We start from the raw sequence: 22,640 nt of genomic DNA on the forward strand, positions 1-22,640 counted from the left end.
GGTCTAGTGGCTAGACCAGGGGGCTGGGAGCCAGGACTCCGGGGTTCTCTTCCCAAATCTGTTACTGTGACCTGAGGGGTGGACAGTCTCTGTTGCTCAGTTTCTCTACCCATGAGTGGGAATGGCGTGGTGAGGCAATTAGAGAAGGGGGGGGGGGTTGGCGTGGGGAAGAGGCATCTCTTCTGTGATCAGGGAGGGGCGTGTTTCACAGCATGACAGGATCGGGCTTCTCGCCTCCAGCCTGACCAGGCCGTGGCTTTGCAGCAAACCTCCACGCCTCCCTCCCCCCCCCCGGCTGGTTAATTCTTAACCCTACTCCCTTCCCCGCTGTTTGTACAGCCCCAGGGAGCCCTGCAGCCCTGGCCCTGGGCAGGGGACCCCTGGGGCAGGATCTGGCCTGCACAGCCATGTGTCAGCAACCTCCCATGCTGAAATGCCTGGCCCGGGGCTGTGATTCAGCTCAGTTCCTCCTGCCGGGGCCTATTCTTAGTGCCAGCCTCCTGGGACCTGGTCAGGGGATCCCCTGCTTCCTCCTGGCTGGGCCCTCTGGGGACAGCCCCAGCCCCCTGTTAGCCGGGGAGTGGTAGTGGCGGAGCAGGCAGTGCCGGCTGGGTCTGGAGCTGTGTTTGTGGGAGCCCCGCCCTGTGTGCTGGAAGAGCCAAGGGCAGCGTGTGGGGGTGGGGCGGGCGTGTGTGGGCACGCCCATGCTTTGGGAGGGGCAGGAGCATGTGCGTGCTGGGGAGGGATCCGGCGGGGACATGCCTGCTGGAGGTGGTGTGTGCATGTGGATCCGGGGGATAGGCATGTGGGTGGGTGCACTCGAGGGACACGCAAGGTGTCAGATCTTGTCCTAAACTCCCCTATGCACAGCGAACTGACGGGCCTTGGGGGGCCATTACTACATACACTAGCTGGGGCAAACCTTGGCCTGGTAGCAGAGCTCTGGCTTTGACACACACACACCCCACCTGCGGCTGAGATGATGTGCTGCACCCCAGAGCTGCCAGGATCCCAACTTGGGCAGTGCCCGGCCATGCAAGGATAATGCTGCCCATAGCAAACCCAGTGCCTTAAACAATGGACGCGTCTCAGGCCCCCAGTTCCTCTCGCTGCCCTTGCTGGCTAGCGGGGGCAGCTCTGTCTCCGTGAGCCGGGCGTGAATTGACATGGCTAGTCCTGTGCCAGTGAAATCTCTCTGCTCTTCCAAAGCCTGCCTGGTTCCCCCTCCCACAGCCCCGCCGCTGGGGTACCCTCTGCATGCCCCTGCCAGCAGGTCCGACTGCCTGCAGCGGGGAGAGTGCTCCTGGTGACATCTGAGCGCGTCCGGTTTGGAAAGGGAATGGGGCAGGATTTTCACAGTCGCCCACATGGCTTGTTAAATGGATTATGGTACTATGTGGATGCCCAGACTGAGATTGGGGGGCCCTGTCAGGCTGGGCCCTGTGCAGACCCCAACTGAGATCAGTCCCCTCCCGTTGGGCCCCTCCTGTGCAGACCCCAACCGAGATCGGGGGGGCAAATCCTGCTACAAGGATTAATGAAAGGCAGCATGGTCCAGTGAGTAGAGCACAGGGCTGGGCCTTGGAACACCTGGGTTCTGTTCCTGGCTCTGGCCTGCTGGGTGATTTTGGGCAAGTCTCACCCGTGCTCTGTGCCTCGGTTTCCCCTCCTACCCTGTGTCTGTCTGGAACGATTTGTTATCTTGCAGCTGTAGCGCCTTGGAGCTGTGGTGCCAGGGGCTGTACAAACTTTCCCTGTCCCAAAGAGTTTAGAACCTAAATGAATCTGTGCGATCTGGGTTGGAAGTGGGGCGTGCAGCACCTGGCATGATGTGGGGGACCAGACTTTGGTCGGGGTTGGTGTGTGAGCAGCGCCCAGCACTATGAAGCCCCAATCTCAGGCGAGGGGAGGGGTCTGTGCAGGGTCCCACATGATGGGGGCCCTGATCTTGGTTGGGGAAGGGAAGGCTGTGCAGACTGTGGCCTGACAGGGGCCCCCGATCTCAGTTGGGGTCTGCACAGGGCCCAGCCCAATATGCCCCCCCACGATCTCGGGGTCTGCACAGGGCCTGGCCTGATGGGGGAGGGGGCCATCTCAGTTGCGGTCTGCGCAGAGCCAAGCCCAATATGGCCCCCCCACGATCTCAGTTGGGGTCTGCAAAGAGCCTGGCCTGACAGGGGGCCCCCCAATCTCAGTTGGGGTCTGTGCAGGGGTCTATTGAAGGACCTCCCCAAGGTGTGGGGTTTTGCCGGTGTTAGGAACCTGCAGAGGCTGAAGTGAGGTGCGATTTGGGCTCAACCCTCCTTGGCATTGCTTCCCGGGTAGGCAGGTTTGCACTCGCGGCTGTGTGGACGTGAGGCTTGGAGCCGCTCTGGATTTCAGGGACTCTGTGTGACATTCAGGGTGGAGCATTTCTTGTGCTGCAGTGAAGTTCTCCTGGGAGTTTTCCTGAGCCGGGCTGGGATCTTGCCCACACGCCCAGCTCGGGTTAATGTATAACGCTGCCAGAGAAGGCAGTTTCACAACCATACGATACTGGGGCCGGCCCTTGGCTGAGGGAGTAGAAACGCCAAAATGGGTGAAGCAGTAGGAATGCAGCGTTGTTTAGTGGTTAGAGCAGGGAGGGATGGGGAGGCAGGACTCCTTGAGGTCTAGTCCCTGCTTTGAGGGCCGGGGGTGAGGGGGTCTGGTGGTGGAGGCTGGGGGGCTGGAAATCAGGACTCCTGGGTTCCTTTCAAAGTGTGGTTGAGTGGTTAGAACGCAGAGCCGAGAGAAAGGACCCATCGTTCTATTCCTGGCTCTGCCGCTGACTCACATTAGAACCTCGGGCAAGTGAGTCACTTCCTTCCTGCGTGCCTCAGTTTCCCCCTCGGCATCCTGGCAATAGCATTTCCCTTCTCACAGGCCTGCTGAGGCTTAACATGGCCAGAGTTCCAGAGTGCCCCAGAGGGTGGGCCCGGCCTGAGATGCCCTCCTCAGTGGGGGAGGCTCAGACGCTGTCACTTAAGTGTCCTACCCACCAGCGGTCAGGCCACGGGCTCTTTACATGGCAAAGGCTTGGCAGGGCTGATGTCACTTGGTGCAGTCGCTGCCCCTGGGGTCTCGCCAGCTACCTGCCCCACTCCATGGTGGCACGAAGGCTCTGCCACAAGCCCTGCCCATGTGCCAGGCATATGCTGCCACTCGGGGATGCGCTCTGGATTGAGGAGCAGAATCCGGCCTGGGGCACCATGAGTTCTGAACAGCTCTCTGAGCTCAGACCGGACTGAGAGGGCCCTGCCTGCCCAGGCCCCATCCAGGCTGGGATCGGAATGGGGCTGCTCTCTGCCCCAGCCAGCTGACCACCTACATTTAAGACAAGAGCAAAGCAAAGCTCCCAGCCCAGTCTCCTGCCCCGGGGTAACTTTTCCAACTCCCCCCTTTAACGAGGGCAGAGATCCCCCAACTTTGGAATGCTGAACGCCATCCTCCCCGTGGGAGCGTGAAGCTAATTGCCTCCCCTCCTGGCCCTGCTGTGCATTCAAGTCTCAGCCGCGTTAGATGCTTCCTGTGCCCCGGCCTGGCTTGTCCTTGAGGCTGGTCCCGGCCTTTGGGGCAGAGCAGAGCTAGTGCTTGGCTAGTGTTCACAGGAGTTTATCTCCCCCGCTCTCACTTGTTATCTGCATAGATGCTAAGAGCTCTGTGGCAGGGCCTGTCTGTTTGCTCCCTGTTTCGCCAGTGCCTAGCGCAGAGGTGGGCAAACTACGGCCCGTGGGCCACATCCGGCCCGGGTCCTAGCTCCTGGCCGGGAGGCTAGCCCCTGGCCCCTCCCCCACAGCCGCAGCATGCCGCCGGCGCAATGCTCTGGGCGGCTGAGCAGCACAGCCGACCTGGTGCTCTGTGGTGTGCAGTGGCCTGGCTGGCTCCAGCCGGACAGCCACTGATGCTCCAGGCAGCGTGGTAGGGGGCAGGTGGGGTTGGATAGTGGGCAGGTGAGTTTGGCGTGGTGGTCAGAGGGTGTGGATAAGGGTTGGGGTGGTCAGAGGGTGAGGAATGGGGGTGGTGTTGAATGGGTGCAGGAGTCCTGGGGGGCAGTCAGGAAGGAGTAGGGGTTGGATGGGGTGGTGGTGGGCAGTCAGGGGCAGGAGTTCTGGGGGCAGTCAAGGAGAAGGGATGGTTGGATAGGGCAGAGGTCCCAGGCGGGGCAGTCATGAAGGAGAGGGAGTGTTGGATGGGGTGGGGGTGGTCAGGGGGCGGGGGGGGGCCAGGAGTCCGGGAGGGGATCAAGGGGCAAGAAGCAGGAGTTGTTTGGGGAGGCACAGCCTCCCCTAACCAGCCCTCCATCAATTTCCAAAACCCAATGCAGCCACAGGCCAAAAAGTTTGCCCGCACCTGGCCTAGCGCCACAGGGCCCATGGGCTCTGCCACCATCCAAATACATCATATGTTTTTTTTTGGTATTTACTCTGCATCCTCTGGAGCTGGGCCAGCAGGAGGGGCGATCGAGGCAGGTGTCACTGCATGCAGGCACCAGCCCCAAAGTGCTCAAACACCAGGAGTCAGTCCCCAGAAATCACCAGATTGGCTGTAAAAATCTGCAGATTTAAAACCAACAAACAAACAAAAACGCTGTTTGAGCCTTCAGGGCTTGTGCCAAGCTTTCCACAGAGAGGGGGGAGAGCTCAGAGGTTAGGGTGCCAGCTTCAGACTTGATTCCTGGGTTCACTTCCCTGCTCTGTCACAGACTTCCCTGTGGAACCTTGAACCAGTCATTTTATGCCACAGTTTTCCCCTCTGTACTATGGGGATAATTGTGCTGCCCTGCCCCTTGGGGGGCTGTGAGGGTAGACATGCTGTACCGTGTCAGGTGTTTAGATACTGTGGAGATGGAGAACAGATAATTTACAAAGGTTAGAAACTTGGGTTTTCTTAAAGTAAACAGAATCTCACGTGACTCCAGGAGCTGGGGATTGAATTAAGCCCCCAAATACTGCGGGAGAGCCAGCAGCACCATGGCTATGACCAGGGGTCAGGCCTGGCTGTCTGACCCTGCTCCACGCAGGCCGGAGTGGCATGGCCAAGCACCCACAAGGAGAACGTTGTCCTAGCCTCGGCTGGAGCCTCTGCGGCGTTCCCTCCGCGCTGCCCCTCCTCCCGCTGCCATCCCTTCCCTACGCGAGTGCCACCAGTGTCGGTCGCGTAGCAACTGACCCGCTCGCATTGTCTGTGGGCCGGAGGAAGGAGCGCTTGGCAACAGCCAGGAGCCTGTCTGAAGTTTTCTTGCTGGCTCAGAGCCGGGATGGAGGGCGGGGGGGGTGGGAGGGGGGTGTTGATCACGGTCACCCAGCCTGGGGAGGGGGCAGGGCAGAGCCACCCACCTTCTGTGCTGATGCAGTGGGGGTGGGGGGGAGAAGTGAATTATGGTTTGTCTGTTTTTGCAGGGAGGCAAGGGGCAATCGTGTGCGCGCACACAGCCCAAACAACACACACATTCGCGCTCTCTTCCCTCCTCCCTCCCATCTCACCCGGGGTGCTCCAGATCCTTCCAGCTGTTAACCCAGGGGGGCAAGAATCGCAGTTTCCTTTGCCAGTAGCGTACATCCCAGCCCTCCCCACCCACTGGGCAAGACCACTAGATCATGAGCAGTTTGTGCTCCTGGGAGGATTCTGTTTCCATCCATCTGGGTCAGTTTCTCTCCTGGCTGAAATCAAGGGCAAAGCGTCTCTGTCAATTAATAATGGAGATTGGCGGGGAGGGGAAAGTCAAACCCTCATGATGCACCCGGGACGGTAACAACACCTGGCAGGGTTGCAGCAGCCTCTGCAAGGGAGGGTCAGTTACACTGTTGTATAGATGGGGAAACTGAGGCACACCCATGGCGGGGGAGGGGTGTGACTTACCCCAGAGCCATGCACCGAATTCAGGATACAGCAGTTGCGATGTTGCCAACTTTTACCATTTTACCACGAGTCTTGCAATATATGGTTAGTTTGTTTTTTTTCAAGTCCCAGCTCCCAGAGTCATACAAGCCTTTGAGAATCTTTAGCTTTAATTAATTAATTTTTTTAAAGGCAGGTTTCTGGCCCCGGTGCTTATGCAGAAACACTTGGAAGCACAACTCTCTAAAGGCTCAAAAAAACATGGCAAATAGGGTCCCAGCATTTCCTTGTTTATTAAATCTCATTATTTTTACCCCAATCTCACGATTTTTGTGGCCTTGACACCTGGTTTTTGATCCCCTGGGGCTGGCAAGACGGTGGGAATTCCTGGCCAGATGAAGAAAAAGAGAGAGTGTAGCTCTTTGTTGGTGCTGAATGGAGAGCAAGACCCCAAAGTCATTGCACGTCTCTGCGCTAAAACAAGATAATTTTGTGTGTGTGTGTGTGTGTGAGAAAGAGAGAGAGACTCATGTGGTGTCTTGGTGCTGGGGCAGAGGCTGATCATAGATTTACATCCTCTTGGCCTTTTGTAACATCGTTGTCCTGCATTTCAGTTTATAAGCTACAGACACCCGGGCATCATGCAGCCTCTTCTAGGGTGAAGCACGGCAGCCAGTTACATAGGACAAGGCAGAAGAGTTTGGCCTAAGGGCACTGGGCAAGAGGCCGAGGGTCTCAAGTACTTGTGCAGCCCAGACAAGGCTTCGGCTTTCATAGTCGCAGCTACACCCCATGCCCTTTGGGGCAGGAACAGTCTGGTCTGTTTGTACAGCACCTGACACCATGTACTCCTGGTCCATGACTGGGGCTCCTAGGTGCTACTGTAATACACCTAATAAATAATGTAAAGCGCCTAGTGCCATGCTGTCCTGATTCATGACTGGGGCTCCTAAGTGTTACCATAATACACCTAATAATGTCCAGTGCCTACCACCCTGGGGTCCTGGTCCATGATTGGGACTTCTAGGCGCTACCATAATACACACAATAAGTAATGTACTGTGCCTAGTACAATGTGTTTCTGGTCTGTGACTAGGGTGCCCTGGCGCTACCATAATACAAATAATAGGAGACCCAGATGAGATTGGGGCTCCACTGGGCCAGGCGCTGCACAGGCAGAGCCCATGATTGAGACAGACAGAGCGGGGGAAGGGGATCCCTGTTTCATGGATGGGAAACCAAGGCCCAGAGAGATCACATGACTCCCCCAGGGTCACATGGGGTGTCCATGGCAGGGAGCTGAACCTAGATCTCCTGGTTGCCAGCCCGGTGCCGGACTCTCACAGCCCAAACCACCAGTTTCACAGCCCTAAGCCATCCACTCCCTGTCTGGAGTGGAACCTGATGGAGGCAGCCCAGGGCACCATGTTTGCTGAGCACCAGCATCGCCTGGGCTCCCCCGCCCTGAGCTTAGCCAGTGCTGTGACCTGTCCCGTTGTGTTCCCCTCCCTGCGCAGGCCAGCAAGGAGCGATACCACTGGCAGGCGCAGAATGTCAAGCACAGCGGGGTGGACGACATGGTGCTGCTGGCCAAGATCAGCGAGGACGCCATCGTGGAGAACCTCAAGAAACGCTTCCTGGATGACTACATCTTCGTATCCTTGCCGGGCTGGGAGCAGGGAGTGCGACGCTGGGAACTTGGAGGATGTGGCACGGGAGGAGGGAAATACTGATTGCTCCCTGGCCCAAAGGGACAGCAGTTTGCAAAGGGATGGGAGGGGTCAAGCCCCAGCTTTCCCAGGATTGGCTGGTTCTGGGTCGGCCCATTGCCAGGAGCAATCTCATAGACTTTAAGGTCAGAAGGGACTATTATGATTATCTAGTCTGACCTCCTGCACGACCGAGGCCCCAGAATCTCACCCACCCACTCCTGTAACAACCCCCTAACCTGTGTCTGAGTTATTGAAGTCCTCAGATTGTGGTTTGAAGACCTCAAGGTGCAGAGAATCCTCCAGCAAGTGACCCGTGCCCCTCGCTGCAGAGGAAGGCGAAAAACCTCCAGGGCCTCTTTCCAGTTTGCCCCGGAGGAAAATTCCTTCCTAACCCCAAATATGCCGTCTCAGGCATCAGTGAGATGCTTTTAACGATCATATCAGTATCGTGACAGATTATTAGTATAATTTGTATCTTGGTAGCGGCCCCAGTGTGTTGGGCTGGGCCCAGGCAGAGACGCAGAGTGAGAGATAGTCGCTGCCTGGGAGAGCTCATAGTCTGGATAGGCGTGACAGACAGAAGGTGGGAAGGGGAAACCGAAGGACAGAGCAGGAATGTGAATGCCCAAAGTCACCCAGTAGGGCTGTAGAGACAGGAATAGAACCCAGGCATGGATGGATGGGGCCAAATTCAGTATTTGACTCAGAGAATCCCCTAATTAGAGCCAGCTGGAAAACAGATTTTCATAGAATCATAGAATATCAGGGTTGGAAGGGACCTCAGGAGGTCATCTAGTCCAACCCTCTGCTCAAAGCAGGACAGATTCCCAACTAAATTGTCCCAGCAAGGGCTTTGTCAAGCCTGACCTTAAAAACCTCTAAGGAAGGGAATTCCACCACCTCCCTAGGGAACCCATTCCAGTGCTTCACCACTCTCTGAGTGAAAAAGTTTTTCCTAATATCCATCCTAAACCTCCCCCTTCTGTCTCATGAAAAATTTGGAGATTTCAGGGTTTTGTTTCATCCTGAATCATGATGAAAAGCCAAAATTTTTAAAAAAATTGCTAAACAAAATTCAGGTAGCATGTGTCTGCTGCTGTGCGGATTCAGTGGGGCGGGGGGGTGAATGTGATTGTATGTAGTAACCGTGTGCGGCCCTTTAAATGCAGGGTGGGCTGTGTGGGACAGGTGGATCTGGATCTGGCTCTGAGGAACCCTGGGTTCTTTTCCATTGCATCTTCACTTCCTATTGTCGCTGGTTGGTCCTTATCTCGGAAACCCCAGACGTACATCGGGCCGGTCCTCATCTCCGTCAACCCTTTCAAACAGCTGCCCTACTTCACAGATCGTGAGATTGACATGTACCAGGGAGCCGTAAGTAATGGGGGGGGGAGGAAATGGGGAAACAGCCCCCAAAACATCCCACCGGTGGTTCCAGTTCCACTGTGAACCCCTCCCCGTAGCAGAGGCCGTGGAGTGGGAGCAGGGGTACCTCTATGCAGGATAATTATCAAATAGCAGGGTGTGGGGACGTGGATTTGATTCAGATCATGGAGAGGGCAGGAGCCATTCAGAAGCAGGCTGGTCTCCCCCCAGCTGGGGGCTTGTCCTTGCAGTCCTGGCTGTGGGGGGGTCTCTGCCCTGTTATCCAAACCTTCGCATGATCCAGATCCCCCCCTCGTCCCCCACCGTGAGTGTCTCATTCTGTGGGACATGGGAGTGGGGTAATGTGGCAGTTCGGGTAAACGGGCATATAGTGTATGCAGCATTCGGGAGACTATTACTGGGTCCGTTTTTGGGACCCACACTTCCAACAGGCTGTTGGCAAATAGGAGAAAATTCAGAAAAATAGCTAGAAGAATGATTTGGTATTGAGAAAACCTGCCTTCTCGGGAGGGATTTAATCTATTTAGTTTACCAAAGAGAGGGCTAAGGGGTGATATGATCACCGTCCAGGGGGATGAGATTTCTGATAGGACACCACTCTTCAGCAGACAAAGGCAGAGCCATATCCAGTAGTTGGAAGGTGCTGAAACCAGACAAATTTTGATGAGGAATAAGGTTTTTAGCAGTGGAGGGTAATTTACCCCTGGGACAATTTACCAAGGATCGTGGTGGATTTTCCATAACTTGCTCTCTGGGAATCAGGGTGGGATTTTTTTTCTAAAAGCTGTGCTCTAGCTCAACCACCAGATATGGGCTGGATGTAGGAACCATTGGGTGAGGTTCTCTGGCCTGGGCTATAGAGGAAGTCAGACCCTTAATCTCCTGCACCTCTCCCCTGAGCCAGTAACAAGTAGCAACTTCAGTCCATGGATCTCTCCGTGCTTTGCAGAGATGGGTTGGTATTGTTAGCCCCTGTTCTAGCTGGCAGAGAGGAGAGGGAACCTGCTCATGCACGGGTAGCGGAGACTGTGGGGGAGGTTCTCCCTTCTTCTGGCGCATCCAGTGATGGGCTGGATGGATCCTGGACTAGATGGGCCATTTGGTTGCTCCTCTCTGGCTCCTCCTCAGTCCAGAGAGGTAGATACACTGGAGGGTAGGAATAGGGTCCAAAGTGACCTAGACAAATTGGAGGACTGGGCCAAAAGAAATCTGATGAGCTTCAACAAGGACAAGTGCAGAGCCCTGCACTTAGGACGGAAGAATCCCAGGTACCGTTTCAGGCTGGGGGCCGACTGGCTAAGCAGCAGTTCTGCAGAAAAGGACCTGGGGATTACAGTGGACAAGAAGCTGGATATGAGTCATCAGTGTGCCCTGGTTGCCAAGAAGGCCAACAGCATATTGGGCTGCATTAGAGGGAGCACTGCCAGGAGATCGAGGGAAGTGATTAGTCCCCTCTATTCAGCACTGGTGAGGCCACACCTGGAATATAGCGTCCAGTTTTGGTCCCCCCACTACAGAAGGGATGTGGACAAATTGAAGAGAGTCCAGCGAAAGGCAACAGAAATGATTAGGGCACTGGGGTACATGACTTATGAGGAGAGGCTGAGGGAACTGGGGTTATTTTGTCTGCAGAAGAGAAGAGCGAGAGGGGATTTGATTGCAGCCTTCAACTACCTGAAGGGGGTTCCAGAGAGGATGGAGCTCGGCTGTTCTCAGTGGTGGCAGATGACAGAACAAGGAGCAATGGTCTCAAGTTGCAGTGGGGGAGGTCTAGGTTGGATATTAGGAAACACTATTTCCCTAGGAGGGTGGTGAAGCACTGGAATGGGTTACCTAGGGAGGTGGTGGAATCTCCATCCTTAGAGGTTTTTAAGGTCAGGCTTGACAAAGCCCTGGCTGGGGTGATTTAGTTGGGAATTGGTCCTGCTTTGAGCAGGGGGTTGGACTAGATACCTCCTGAGGTCTCTTCCAACCCTAATTTTCTATGATTCTATGTAGCAGAGTGAGGCCTGCTCCCCAAATAGGAGGGAGCCCAGGGCCGCCCAGCTCTCTCTCCCAGAGCAGGCTCCAGGCCGATCCCCAGGCGTATGCTGAGCGAAAACGTTAGTTAAGCCTGGCTTGACTAAACGGGGTGGGGGTTGGCTGTAGCTTGAAGAAGGGTTTCCCCATCAGTGCCTGGCCTTCGAGGGGGTGCATCTGGCGAAATGACCCACAAGGAGCCCCGGGAGTGAATCCCAGCTGGGAAAGTCCCCTTCTGCCCCTGGGAGGGGAAGATAATTCCTGAAGCTGGTGAGTCATCCTGGCAGGAATTCTCAATGGGAGCCCCGCCTTGCTGCCAGGACACCGAGGAGGCGTGTGCGAGCCACGCCCCGCTCCAGCAAGGCCCCTGCCTGCAGCACCCCATCGCCTCTCCCCATGGGAGCTGCCTTGCTCCCAGCCTGCCCCCTAGTGGCAAGTGCAGAGACATTCCCTGCTCAGTATCCTAGATCCCAAAGAGGCATCTGGGTGCTCCGTTCACTGCAGTTCTTCTTCGAGTGATTGCTCATATCCATTCCAGTTAGGTGTACGCGCCGCGCGTGCACATTCGTCGGAAAACTTTTACCCTAGCAACTCAGTGGGCCGGCAGGTCGCCCCCTAGAGTGGCGCCACCATGGCGCTCCATATATACTCCTGCCGGCCCACCCGCTCCTCAGTTCCTTCTTACCGCCCGTGTCGGTCGTTGGAACAGTGGAGCGCGGCTTAGCTGACCTCCACTTCCCTAGCTACTCGTTTTCTCGTATATAATTATGCAGTTATAACACTTTTATATATATATTTGTATGGTTATACGTGTTTTCTTTGCTAACATGGTTAGTTTAGTTAGCGGGGTTCAGGAAGTAGCCCCTTCCATGAGCCCAGTGCCGGAGCCATGCATGGCTCACCGGGTTTTCAAAAGGGGCCCGGCTTGCCAGAAGCCGCGGCCGAAGAGAGATCTACATGACTCCTGTTTGAAGTGCCTCAGGGAATCACACTTGACAGATAAGTGCCCCATTTGCAAGGCTTTTAAGCCGAGAACAAAAAGGTACGGGACTTTCACTTGCCCCTCCACCTTGGGCGCGGAGCGATGTTCAAGCGGCGGGCAGAAGCGCCTCCTCGGCACCGGACCCCGCCGGTACCACCAAGGCCTTTCGGCACCGACCGTCGCCGGCACCGATGTCGACTCGGCTCCGTTCCCTTCTTCCGAGGTCGAGAGAGTCTACGATTCCTGCTGGTGCCTGGCGGCTCCCTGGCACGCGCCGTGGTTGAGCCCCCTGCTCCCGCTACTTCCGTGCCACCTGCATCGCAGCCAGAGAGCTCGCCTCAGTTGCGTTATCCGGCCTGCAGAGGCACCGATGACTTCGGCTCCGTCGATTCCAGTCCCCCAGGACCAGGGAATCCGGTGCCTGGCAGCTCCCCGGCTCGCGCCGTGGTAGAGCTTACTGCTCCTGCTGCTTCTGTGCCAGCTGCACCACAGCTAGACAGCTCGTCTAAGATGGCTCGCCCGGCACCGACGACGTCGACACCGTCGATCCCGGTCCCACGAGGGCCGTAGAATCCGGTGCCTGACGGCTCCCCGGCACGCGCCGTGGTTGAGCGTATTGCTCCTGCTGCTTCCGTGCCAGCGGCACCGCAGCCAGAGAGCTCGTCTAGTCGGATCGCCCGGCGCTGACACCTACCACGGCACCGATGACGTCGTCACCGTCGATCCCGGTCCCATAAGGGCCGTAGAATCCGGTGCCTGACGGCTCCCCGGCACACGCCGTGGTTGAGCGTATTGCTCCTGCTGCTTCCGTGCCAGCGGCACCGCAGCCAGAGAGCTCGTCTAGTCGGATCGCCCGGCGCTGACGCCTGCTACGGCACCGATGACGTCGTCACCGTCGATCCCGGTCCCACAAGGGCCGAGGAATCCGGTGCCTGACGGCTCCCCGGCACGCGCCGTGGTTGAGCGTATTGCTCCTGCTGCTTCCGTGCCAGCGGCACCGCAGCCAGAGGGCTCGTCTACGTCGGATCGCCCGGCACCGACACCTGCTGCGGCACCGATGGCGTCGGCACCGTCGATCCCGGTCCCACACGGGCCGTAGAATCCGGTGCCTGACGGCTCCCCGGCACGCGCCGTGGTTGAGCGTATTGCTCCGGCTGCTTCCGTGCCAACGGCACCGCAGCCAGAGGGCTCGTCTACGTCGGATCGCCCGGCACCGATACCTGCTGCGGCACCGATGGCGTCGGCACCGTCGATCCCGGTCCCACACGGGCCGTAGAATCCGGTGCCTGACGGCTCCCCGGCACGCGCCGTGGTTGAGCGTATTGCTCCGGCTGCTTCCGTGCCAACGGCACCGCAGCCAGAGAGCTCGTCTACGTCGGATCGCCCGGCACCGACACCTGCTGCGGCACCGATGACGTCGGCACCGTCGATCCCGGTCCCGCAAGGGCCGTAGTATCCGGTGCCTGACGGCTCCCCGGCACGCGCCGTGGTCGAGCTAATTCTCCGGCTGCTTCCGTGCCAACGGCACCGCGGCCAGAGGGCTAGTCTAAGTCGGATCGCCCGGCATCGACACCTGCTGCGGCACCGATGACGTCGGCACCGTCGATCCCGGTCCCGCAAGGGCCGTAGAATCCGGTGCCTGACGGCTCCCAGGCACGCGCCGTGGTTGAGCGTATTACTCCCGCTGCTTCAGTGCTGACGGCACCCCAGCCAGACGGCTTATCTAACTCGGTTCTCCCGGCACCGGCACCTACCGAAGCTCTGATGACCTCGGTACCATGGATCCCGGCCCCACGAGGGCCGTCGAATCCGGTGCCTGACAGCTCCCCAGTACGCACTGTGGTTGAGCCTGCTGTTCCCTGCGCGCCGGAGATGTTACCAACGGCGAGGGCTCTCAGTGCCATGACGGAGTCAGTGCTGCCTGACCCGGGCACCGCCGGTACGGGTAATACAGTCTCTTCAAGGGACTGTCCCCTGTCAGTACAGCAGAGCGGCACCGTCCATGATCACGGTCCCGCAGATGCTCCAAGTCCTGTCGGCACGCCGGACACCACTGGCAGTTCCGGTACTGTTTTCCTCGGTACTGGTCACATTCACTGCTCCGGTCGGTATCCCGTTCGCCGACCCGCTATCGGCACCGTTCCGACATCTGGCACCGGGGCAGGTACCTTGACTCCTGTAGCTCTTCTCCGAGCCTCGAGATCTCGGTCGACCTCCCGACACCGTTCTGGTTGCGGGTCTGGATCTCGTTCCAGGTACCGATACGCCTCCCGATGCCGGTCCCCGGTGCCGAGTTGGGCAAGGTCCGAGTGAGTCAGAGACTCGGCCCGTGCCCTCTTTTAGTACCTCCATGGCCGTCCGGACACGCATCCGTGTCACCCCATATGCGCGGATTTTATGCTCAGGACCACGATCCTGATATCATGGCCAGCGGGCGCCAGCCCCGAAGCAGAAAGAGCCTTGGCGAATGCAAGGTGTACTCTGCAGGGGCCCTGCACCTCTGGGTAGCAAAGCAACAAGCCTTGCTTAGCTGCGATAATTATAGCACCTGGGTGGAGGAGTTTCTCCCTCGAACCTCCCACCTAGAGTTCGCTGCCGTCTTGGAGGACGGGGGAAAGAATTTACCCTTTGTTGGTAAAGGCATCTTCGCGGCAGAGACAGCCCCAGACTGCGAAGCCTGCTGGACAATAGGGTCCTAATGCGTCTCAGCATGTATACGCCTGCGACCAAACGCAGGCCTTTATGGCCCCAGCCGCCATACTCTGTGCCTAGCCAGAGGCAGAACTCTGGAAAACGGCAAGGCCAAGGTGGTCGCAGACAAACGTCAGGCCCCCTAAAAAGCCAAAGTCAAGGTCCCTCGCAATTACCACTGGGACCAAAGACGGACCTTCCAAGGTTCGCCGGAGGGCGGTGTACCAGTCGCAGGACGGGATCCTGATCCCGCTTTCTCCTGGCATGGCCCCAGTTACTTTTAGATCGCTGGGTCCTGCGCACGATGGAGCATAGGTACCACCTTTAAATTGCTCCAGCCCTGTCCCCCTTCAGCGGACGAAAGGGGCTAAGGGTTTTACTCCCGTTATGCCCTAGTCCCCCACTCGACCACAGGTCTCAGACCTCCCTGGTCCTGCATGGACTCAACCGGTTTGGGATAAGGTTGAAGTTCTGCATGGTATCCCTGGGAACCATTATTCCATCCTTGCCTCCGGGGGGCTACTATGCCGCCCTGGATAGGAAGGACGCGTACTTTCGCAATGCCATCTTCCCTCCGCATGGGAGATGCCTCCGCTTTATAGCCAGCGGTGAATACTCCCGGTTTACGGCCATAGTCGCCGCCTACCGTAGCTATGTCGGATATGCGTTTTTCCGTATTGGGACGATTCGCTTATCCGAGGAGACTCTGACACACAAACCACTCAGCCCGTGGGCATCGTCACGGTCTTATTCACAGATCAAGGCCTGATGATTACTATAGAGCAATCCGCTCTGGTTCCCACGCAGAGGTTGGGCTTCCTAGGGGCTATCTTGGTCTCCTACCTAGCCGGAGCCTGCTTATCGCAACTGCGGTTTTAGGCGATGGCATCAATCATCTGAGATCTGAAGGCTTTCCCAACGACCTCAGCTCGTTCTTGTCTCAGTCTCCTGGGTCCATGGTTGCCCGCAAGTTTGTAACCAAAAGCGCCAAGCTCCGCCTCCGTCCTCTCCAAGTCCGGCCCACCTCGGCGTACCGCTTGGACAGGGAGCCAATGGTCATGGTAGTCACTGTTCCCTCGAACGCCTTAGGCTCCCTAGAGTGGTGGCTAACTCCCTCCTTGGTGTGGACAGGATGCGGTTTCATCCGCCCCAGCCCTCACTGCCCCTGACGGCGGACGCATCATCTCTCTGCTCGAGTGCTCATGGTCACCTCCGAGCTTAAGGCCTTCGGTCTTCTAGGGAGCTGGCATTCCTCATTAATGCCCCAAAAATGAGAGTAGTCCGCCTGGCATGCCAGGGGTTCCAGCGGCAGCTGCGAGGCCGTTGTATCTCGGTGTTTACAGCCAACACAATGGCCAGGTGCTTCATAAGCATTCAGGGGGGACATAGTCCTCCCCCTTTTTTTTTGTCAGGAGGCCGTCCATTTCCGGGTCTTTTGCATGGCCCACTCGATGGAGCTGGCGACGTCCTTTCTCCCAGGCGTTCCGGACGTCTTATCTCTTTGACTCAGCAGGTCTTTCCTGTCTTACGAGTCATCACTCTGCCCCATGTGAGGCGTCCCGCTTTCCGGAAGTGGAAATGGTTCCTCACACAGACCTGTTCGCTCACCGCGAGTGCAGGAAATGCCAGGTGTTCTGCTCCTTCCAAGGTCTCTCCTCGGAATCGATCTTGGACGCATTCCTGATGCCGTGGAACGGCCAACTGCATTATGCCTTCCCGCTGTTCCCACTGGTTCGTTACGCACTGACATACCACGTTGCTCGGCCTGTCAGCCCAGACCTCATCACTCAGGGCAATGACAGGCTTCGTCACTTGGACCTGCAGCCTCTTCGCCTCACGTACCTGAGTCGGGGTGACAGGAAGCCTTCCGCCTGGTCAACGTACCGAGCCAGGTGGAAGCGTTTCCTTTACAGCTGCAGTACGCTCGATCTTGCTCCTGCTGAGGTCTCGATCCCCTCTATTTGGCCTGCCTCTGGCCTTCAGCGGCAGGATCTGGCGGTATCATCGCTGAGGATACTCTCAGCAGCCATCCCTACCTTCCAGCAGGCTAAGATGGACGTTCAGTGTCCCACTATGGGTTCGAGGTCCCTCAAGGGCTTGGGGCGCTTGCACCCTCGGGTGCGCCGCCCAGCCCCGCCCTGGGGCCTCAACCTAGTCTTGGCCAGACGGGTCTCTGAGATCAGAGCTCTTACGAAGGTTCCACAAAGACAAGGTGCAGTTATGACCGCACCCGGCTTTCCTCCCTAAGGTGTTTTGGCCTTTCATGTTACCCACAGCTCAACGCAATGGGCATAACCGTTGCACTCCTTGGACATCTGTGGAGTGCTCGCATTATGTTGTGCTGACAGAATCATTTCCTAAGGTGCCCCAGCTCTGCCCCGGTAGCGGGCCAAAGGGAGGGCTTGCTTGTTTTCCTCTCAGAGGATCTCATCTTGGGTGATGGCGGACATCCCCACTTGTTATGATTTGGCTCATATTTCCCCAAGCCACATCACTGTGCATTCTACCAGGGCTCAGGCTTCATCTGCCGCCTTGCTGGCTCGTGTTTCTACCCACGAGACCTGTCGCGAAGCTCCATTGGTCCTCGGTCCTTACCTTTGCTTCGCAGTATGCCCTGGTTCAGCAGTCAAGAGAGGCTGTAGCCTCTGGCTCGGCAGTTTTATTCTGCCACATTTCACTCCGACCCCACCGCCTTTGTAAGGCTTGGGATTCACCTAACTGGAATGGATATGAGCAATCACTCGAAGAAGAAAAGACGGTTACTCACCTTTGTAACTGTTGTTCTTCGAGATGTGTTGCTCATATCCATTCCGCACCCGCCCTCCTTTCCCACTGTCGGAGTAGCCGGCAAGAAGGAACTGAGGAGCGGGTGGGCCGGCAGGAGTATATATGGAGCGCCATGGTGGCGCCACTCTAGGGGGCGACCTGCCGGCCCACTGAGTTGCTAGGGTAAAAGTTTTCCGACGAATGTGCACGCGCGGCGCGTACACCTAACTGGAATGGATATGAGCAACACATCTCGAAGAACAACAGTTACAAAGGTGAGTAACCGTCTTTTCCTGACTCCCCTCCTGAAAACCCAGCAGCCTTGTCTCTGTCCTAGGGAACTGGGGCGCTGGTAGAGGGAGCGCGCTGAGCCCCTGCAAGGGGACCGTGTGCCTGCCACAGTCCTGATCCGCTGGTGTCTCCTCTCCAGGAGTCCAGCTCGGGGCTCGAGATCTGTGGGCGGATCCGTGGCAGGAGCTATCCCCTGGTGTAGCGGTGGGGGTGCTGAGATGGAGATCTAAGCAATGGCTTTGCAGGAGGCCCAGGGCGATCTGGCTAGATCAGCCCACTAGTTCCCATTAAGGCTGTTTCCAGGAACGCAGGGGTCTAGGCTGGCCTAAGGACGTGCAGGGAGGCTGACACAGGACTCCTGAGTTCTCTTCTCAGCTCAGCTGCTGATCTTGCGCAAGTCATTTCCCTGCTCCGGGCCTCAGTTTCCCCATCTGTGAAATGGGGGTGGTACTGATCTACCCTCCCTGTGAGGGTTAATTAAGGTCTGTGAAGAATTCCTGTAATTAAGGTATTTGAGATCCCTGGGAGGAAGGCAAAGGGATAGCATGATTGGGAGACCTCACCCTCTGCCCCCCAAAGGTCACTGTGTCCCCCAAGTCCTTAGCAAGTCTCCAGTGTGTTTTGTTTGCCAAGCGCTCACCAGAGCAGGTGGAGTGAAGGTCCCTGGAGCTCTGACATGGACTGTAAGTTCTTTGGGGCAGGAACTGTGTTTGTACAAGCCCCCCACTGCAATGAGGATCCCGGAATGGAGCCCCCCCAGTGCCACCTGAGACAAATAACTAGAGAGCTGGGGTCTCCTCGCCTGCCCCCTCCCTGTGTACAAACGTCCTGACTCCTGTGCGGTGGAATAACCGAGTCCCCTGCCGTTGTGTTGATTGCAGGCCCAGTACGAGAACCCGCCCCACATCTATGCCCTGGCCGATAATATGTACCGCAACATGCTGATCGACGGGGAGAACCAGTGCGTCATCATCAGGTAGGGTGGGGCCGAGAACGGGCAGAAGCCACTGAGGCAAGAGGGAGGGGGCAGAAGCAGGGTTCACATCTGGAGCCCGTAAGGGGAGGGGGATGGACGGACGTAGGGTCCGCATCTGGGCATGCTCCAAGTTCTAGCTCTAAGACCTTTCCTGGTGCCCGGGTCACACGCCGGGGGTACCAGAGCGGCGTAGCTCTGCCTGGCTGGCCGTAGCCCAGAGACTGCTGGGAGAGCCCCTCCCTCTCCCATCTCCCCATGACAACCTAGTGTCCGTCTCTGCGTTTTACTGATGGGGAGGTTGAGGCACGGTCCTGCAATCCCTGCTGGCAGCCCTGGCAGGGTGGGTATGGACGCTGCGCAGGTCCCGACACCCGCCCACCTTCGGGGAGGAGACTGTCTCTGGCTAGTTACCAGAATACTTGAGCAAGTCCCAGTCATTACCATATTTATCCTAGTAACCCACCCCCACCCCGTGAGGCAGGGCTGTTCCCCCCAGGCTGTAGACGGGGAACTGAGGAACCGAGAGGCTAAGGGACTGATGGAACAGAGAGCTGAGCCCGGGGCTCCCAAGTTCAAGGCTGGTGCCCTGACCACTGGGCCATTCTGCCTCCTTTAAAGGAGAGTCTCTGTCTGGCTTCAAGCAGGGCAGCAAAAACATAAATGCAACGAACCAGGTTCTCCTCCCAGGCTCCCTGATCTCCAGAAGGCACTGGGCTAGGGTGGGGCGTCCTCCCTGGCGGAGTGGAGAAGCCAGCATTCGCCCGTCTCTCTTGCAGCGGGGAGAGCGGCGCTGGCAAGACCGTGGCGGCCAAATACATCATGAGCTACATCTCCAAGGTGTCCGGCGGGGGCCCCAAAGTACAGGTACCGCAGGGCGTGACAGGGCAGGGGGGAAGCAGTGGGGGTCCGGGAGCCCAGGAGCAGTTGGGCTGGGGGTTCCTGCAGGGCCAGAGCCGATGGCCTCCTCTAACGAGTGTCCTGCTTCCCCCCAGCACGTCAAGGACATCATCCTGAAATCCAACCCGCTCCTGGAGGCCTTTGGAAACGCCAAGACTGTGCGCAACAATAACTCCAGCCGCTTTGTGAGTGCCCGGCTCCCGGGGGCTTTGCCCGTCCCTCCTGATCGGGGCGCTCGGCAGCACCAGGGCTCCTGGGGGCTTTGCCCGTCCCTCCTGATCGGGGCGCTTGGCAGCGCCCGGGCTCCTGGGGCCTTTGCCCGTCCCTCCTGATCGGGGCGCTCGGCAGCTCCCAGGGCTTTGCCCGTCCCTCCTGATTGGGGCACTCGGCAGCGCCCGGCATCCCAGGGGCTTTGCCCGTCCCTCCTGATCGGGGCGCTCGGCAGCGCCCGGGATCCTAGGGGCTTTGCCCGTCCCTCCTGATCGGGGCACTCGGCAGCTCCCGGGAGCTTTGACCGTCCCTCCTGATCGGTGCGCTTTGCAGCGCCCGGGCTCCTGGGGCCTTTGCCCGTCCCTCCTGATCGGGGCGCTCGGCAGCTCCCAGGGGCTTTGCCTGTCCCTCCTGAGCGGGGCACTCGGCAGCGCCTGGGCTCCCGAGGGCTTTTCCCGTCCCTCCTGATCGGGGCACTCGGCAGCGCCAGGGCTCCCGGGGGCTTTGCCTGTCCCTCCTGAGCGGGGCGCTCGGCAGCGCCTGGGCTCCCAGGGGCTTTGCCCGTCCCTCCTGATTGGGGCGCTCGGCAGCTCCCGGGGGCTTTGCCCGTCCCTCCTGATCGGGGCACTCGGCAGCTCCCGGGGGCTTTGCCCGTCCCTCCTGATCAGGGCGCTCGGCAGCGCCTTCCGGGACCTGACAGGCAGCCTGCCCTCTGCCCCCTGCCAGCTGGCCATCGCTGAGTGCTTCACAGCCATGCACCAACTCAGCCACACAACCCCTCCCTGCAGCTTAGTGCCATTAGCTGCATTTTACTGATAGGGAAACTGAGGCACAGAGCGGGAACGGGACCTGTTGCAATGTGTCAGTGGCAGAGCTGGGGGTAGAGCCCAGATGTCGGGCTCCCAGTCTCCTCCTGCAATAGCTGCTAGATGCTACTCTGCTACCAGAGCTGGGGAACAGAACCCAGGAGTCCAGGCTCCTAGGTCTCTGTTCTACCCACTAGACCCCACTCCCCTCCCAGAGCTGGGAACAGAACCCAGGCGTCCTGACTCCCAGCCCCCTCTACTCTAATCCCCGCTAGACCACTAGCCCCCACTCCTCCTCCAGAACAGAACCCAGGAGTCCTGGCTCCCAGCCTCCCCCAACCCACTAGCTCCCACTCTCCTCCCAGAGCTGGGGGCAGAACCCAGGAGTCCCGGCTCCCAGGAGCTGGCTTGACCACCAGACCCTGCTCAGCGAGGGAGGAGGCCAGATGAACCCTTTGCCCGTTTGGCTGTGGGGTCTCGAGCACGTCCCGGGCGGGGGATGCTCTGGGGGTGGCGTCTCTGCTGCAGGGACCTAGCCTGGGGTCCGGCTCACCTGGGCTCCCCTCCCGCCCCAGGGCAAGTACTTCGAGATCCAGTTCAGCCGAGGCGGGGAGCCCGACGGGGGCAAGATCTCCAACTTCCTGCTGGAGAAGTCACGGGTGGTGAGCCAGAACCCCGGGGAGAGGAGCTTCCATGTCTACTACCAGGTGTGTGGTGGGGCCGGGATGAGGGGCAGGGTCTGCGCTGAGCCAGCCCTCCCTGCCAGCGCCTGACCCCCCCCGCTCTGTCCTCTCTCCCTGCCCAGCTGCTGGAGGGCGCCTCCCTGGAGCAGCGGGAGAACCTGGGCATCACCAGCCCGGATTATTATTACTACCTCAACCAGTCGGCGTCCTACAAGGTGGATGACATGAGCGACCGGCAGGAGTTCCAGGAGACGCTGGTATGGGGGGAGGGGGCGTTTACACAGCAAGGAGCTCGTGTCCCCCCATGGTGCCCCCAACCCCCTGCCTGCTGCCCCCCCCCCCACGCTCATCACAGTGCCCCCAACCCCCTGCCTGCTGCCCCCCCACCACGCTCATCACAGTGCCCCAACCCACTGCCTGCTGCCCCCCCACCACCTCGCTCATCACAGTGCCCCCAACCCACTGCCTGCTGCCCCCCCACCTCGCCCATCACAGTGCCCCCAACCCCCTGCCTGCTGCCCCCCAGCACCTCGCTCATCACAGTGCCCCCAACCCACTGCCTGCTGCCCCCCAGCACCTCGCTCATCACAGTGCCCCAACCCATTGCCTGCTGCCCCCCAGCACCACGCTCATCACAGTGCCCCCAACCCACTGCCTGCTGCCCCCCACCACCACGCTCATCACAGTGCCCCCAACCCACTGCCTGCTGCCCCCCCCACCATGCTCATCACAGTGCCCCCCATCACTGCCTGCTGCCCCCAGCACCATGCTCATCGCAGTGCCCCCAGCCCACTGCCTGCTGCCCCCCACCACCTCGCTCATCACAGTGCCCCAAACCACTGCCTGCTGCCCCACCACCACGCTCATCACAGTGCCCCAAACCACTGCCTGCTGCCCTCACCACGGTCATCACAGTGCCCCCAACCCACTGCCTGCTGCCCCCATCTCAGTGCTCCCATCCCACAACCCACATCTTGCTGCCCCCCATTCTGCCACCATAGAGCCCCCACTGCCTACTGCTCCCCATTCCCCAACCCTCATCCTGGTGCCCCTCTGCTATGGCACTCCCCATCCCCCCTCCAGTGCTCCCCCCATCCTGGTGCCCCCCCAAATCTCCCTGAGCGCCCATCCCCCCACCACACCTCCAGCCTGACGCTCCCCCCTGCTCCCTGTCCCCAGGCGGCCATGGAGGTGGTGGGGCTCTCTGGGGAGGAGCAGGCCCTGGTGCTGCAGATCGTGGCCGGGATCCTTCACCTGGGCAACATCAGCTTCCGGGAGGAGGGGAACTACGCTGCCGTGGAGAGCGAGGACTGTGAGTGGGGGGCTAGGGGGCATTGGGGTGGGGGGCCCTTTCGGGGGCTG

At 58.9% G+C, this 22,640-nt stretch overlaps 1 protein-coding gene across 1 annotated transcript in view; it reads left to right on the forward strand.

Moving 5' to 3' along the window:
• Positions 1-22,640, forward strand: part of LOC115639624 (unconventional myosin-Ie-like) — a 36,229-nt gene that overhangs the window by 11,759 nt on the left and 1,830 nt on the right. The window contains exons 4-11 of the mRNA XM_030542607.1: positions 7,377-7,514; positions 8,856-8,945; positions 18,588-18,682; positions 19,459-19,546; positions 19,675-19,764; positions 21,171-21,302; positions 21,401-21,535; positions 22,458-22,590. Of these exons, the coding sequence (XP_030398467.1) occupies positions 7,377-7,514; positions 8,856-8,945; positions 18,588-18,682; positions 19,459-19,546; positions 19,675-19,764; positions 21,171-21,302; positions 21,401-21,535; positions 22,458-22,590 (901 nt within the window). The remainder of the gene's footprint in view (positions 1-7,376; positions 7,515-8,855; positions 8,946-18,587; positions 18,683-19,458; positions 19,547-19,674; positions 19,765-21,170; positions 21,303-21,400; positions 21,536-22,457; positions 22,591-22,640) is intronic.

This window comes from Gopherus evgoodei, chromosome 24 (assembly GCF_007399415.2).
Source record: "Gopherus evgoodei ecotype Sinaloan lineage chromosome 24, rGopEvg1_v1.p, whole genome shotgun sequence".
Lineage (NCBI taxonomy): Eukaryota > Metazoa > Chordata > Testudines > Testudinidae > Gopherus > Gopherus evgoodei.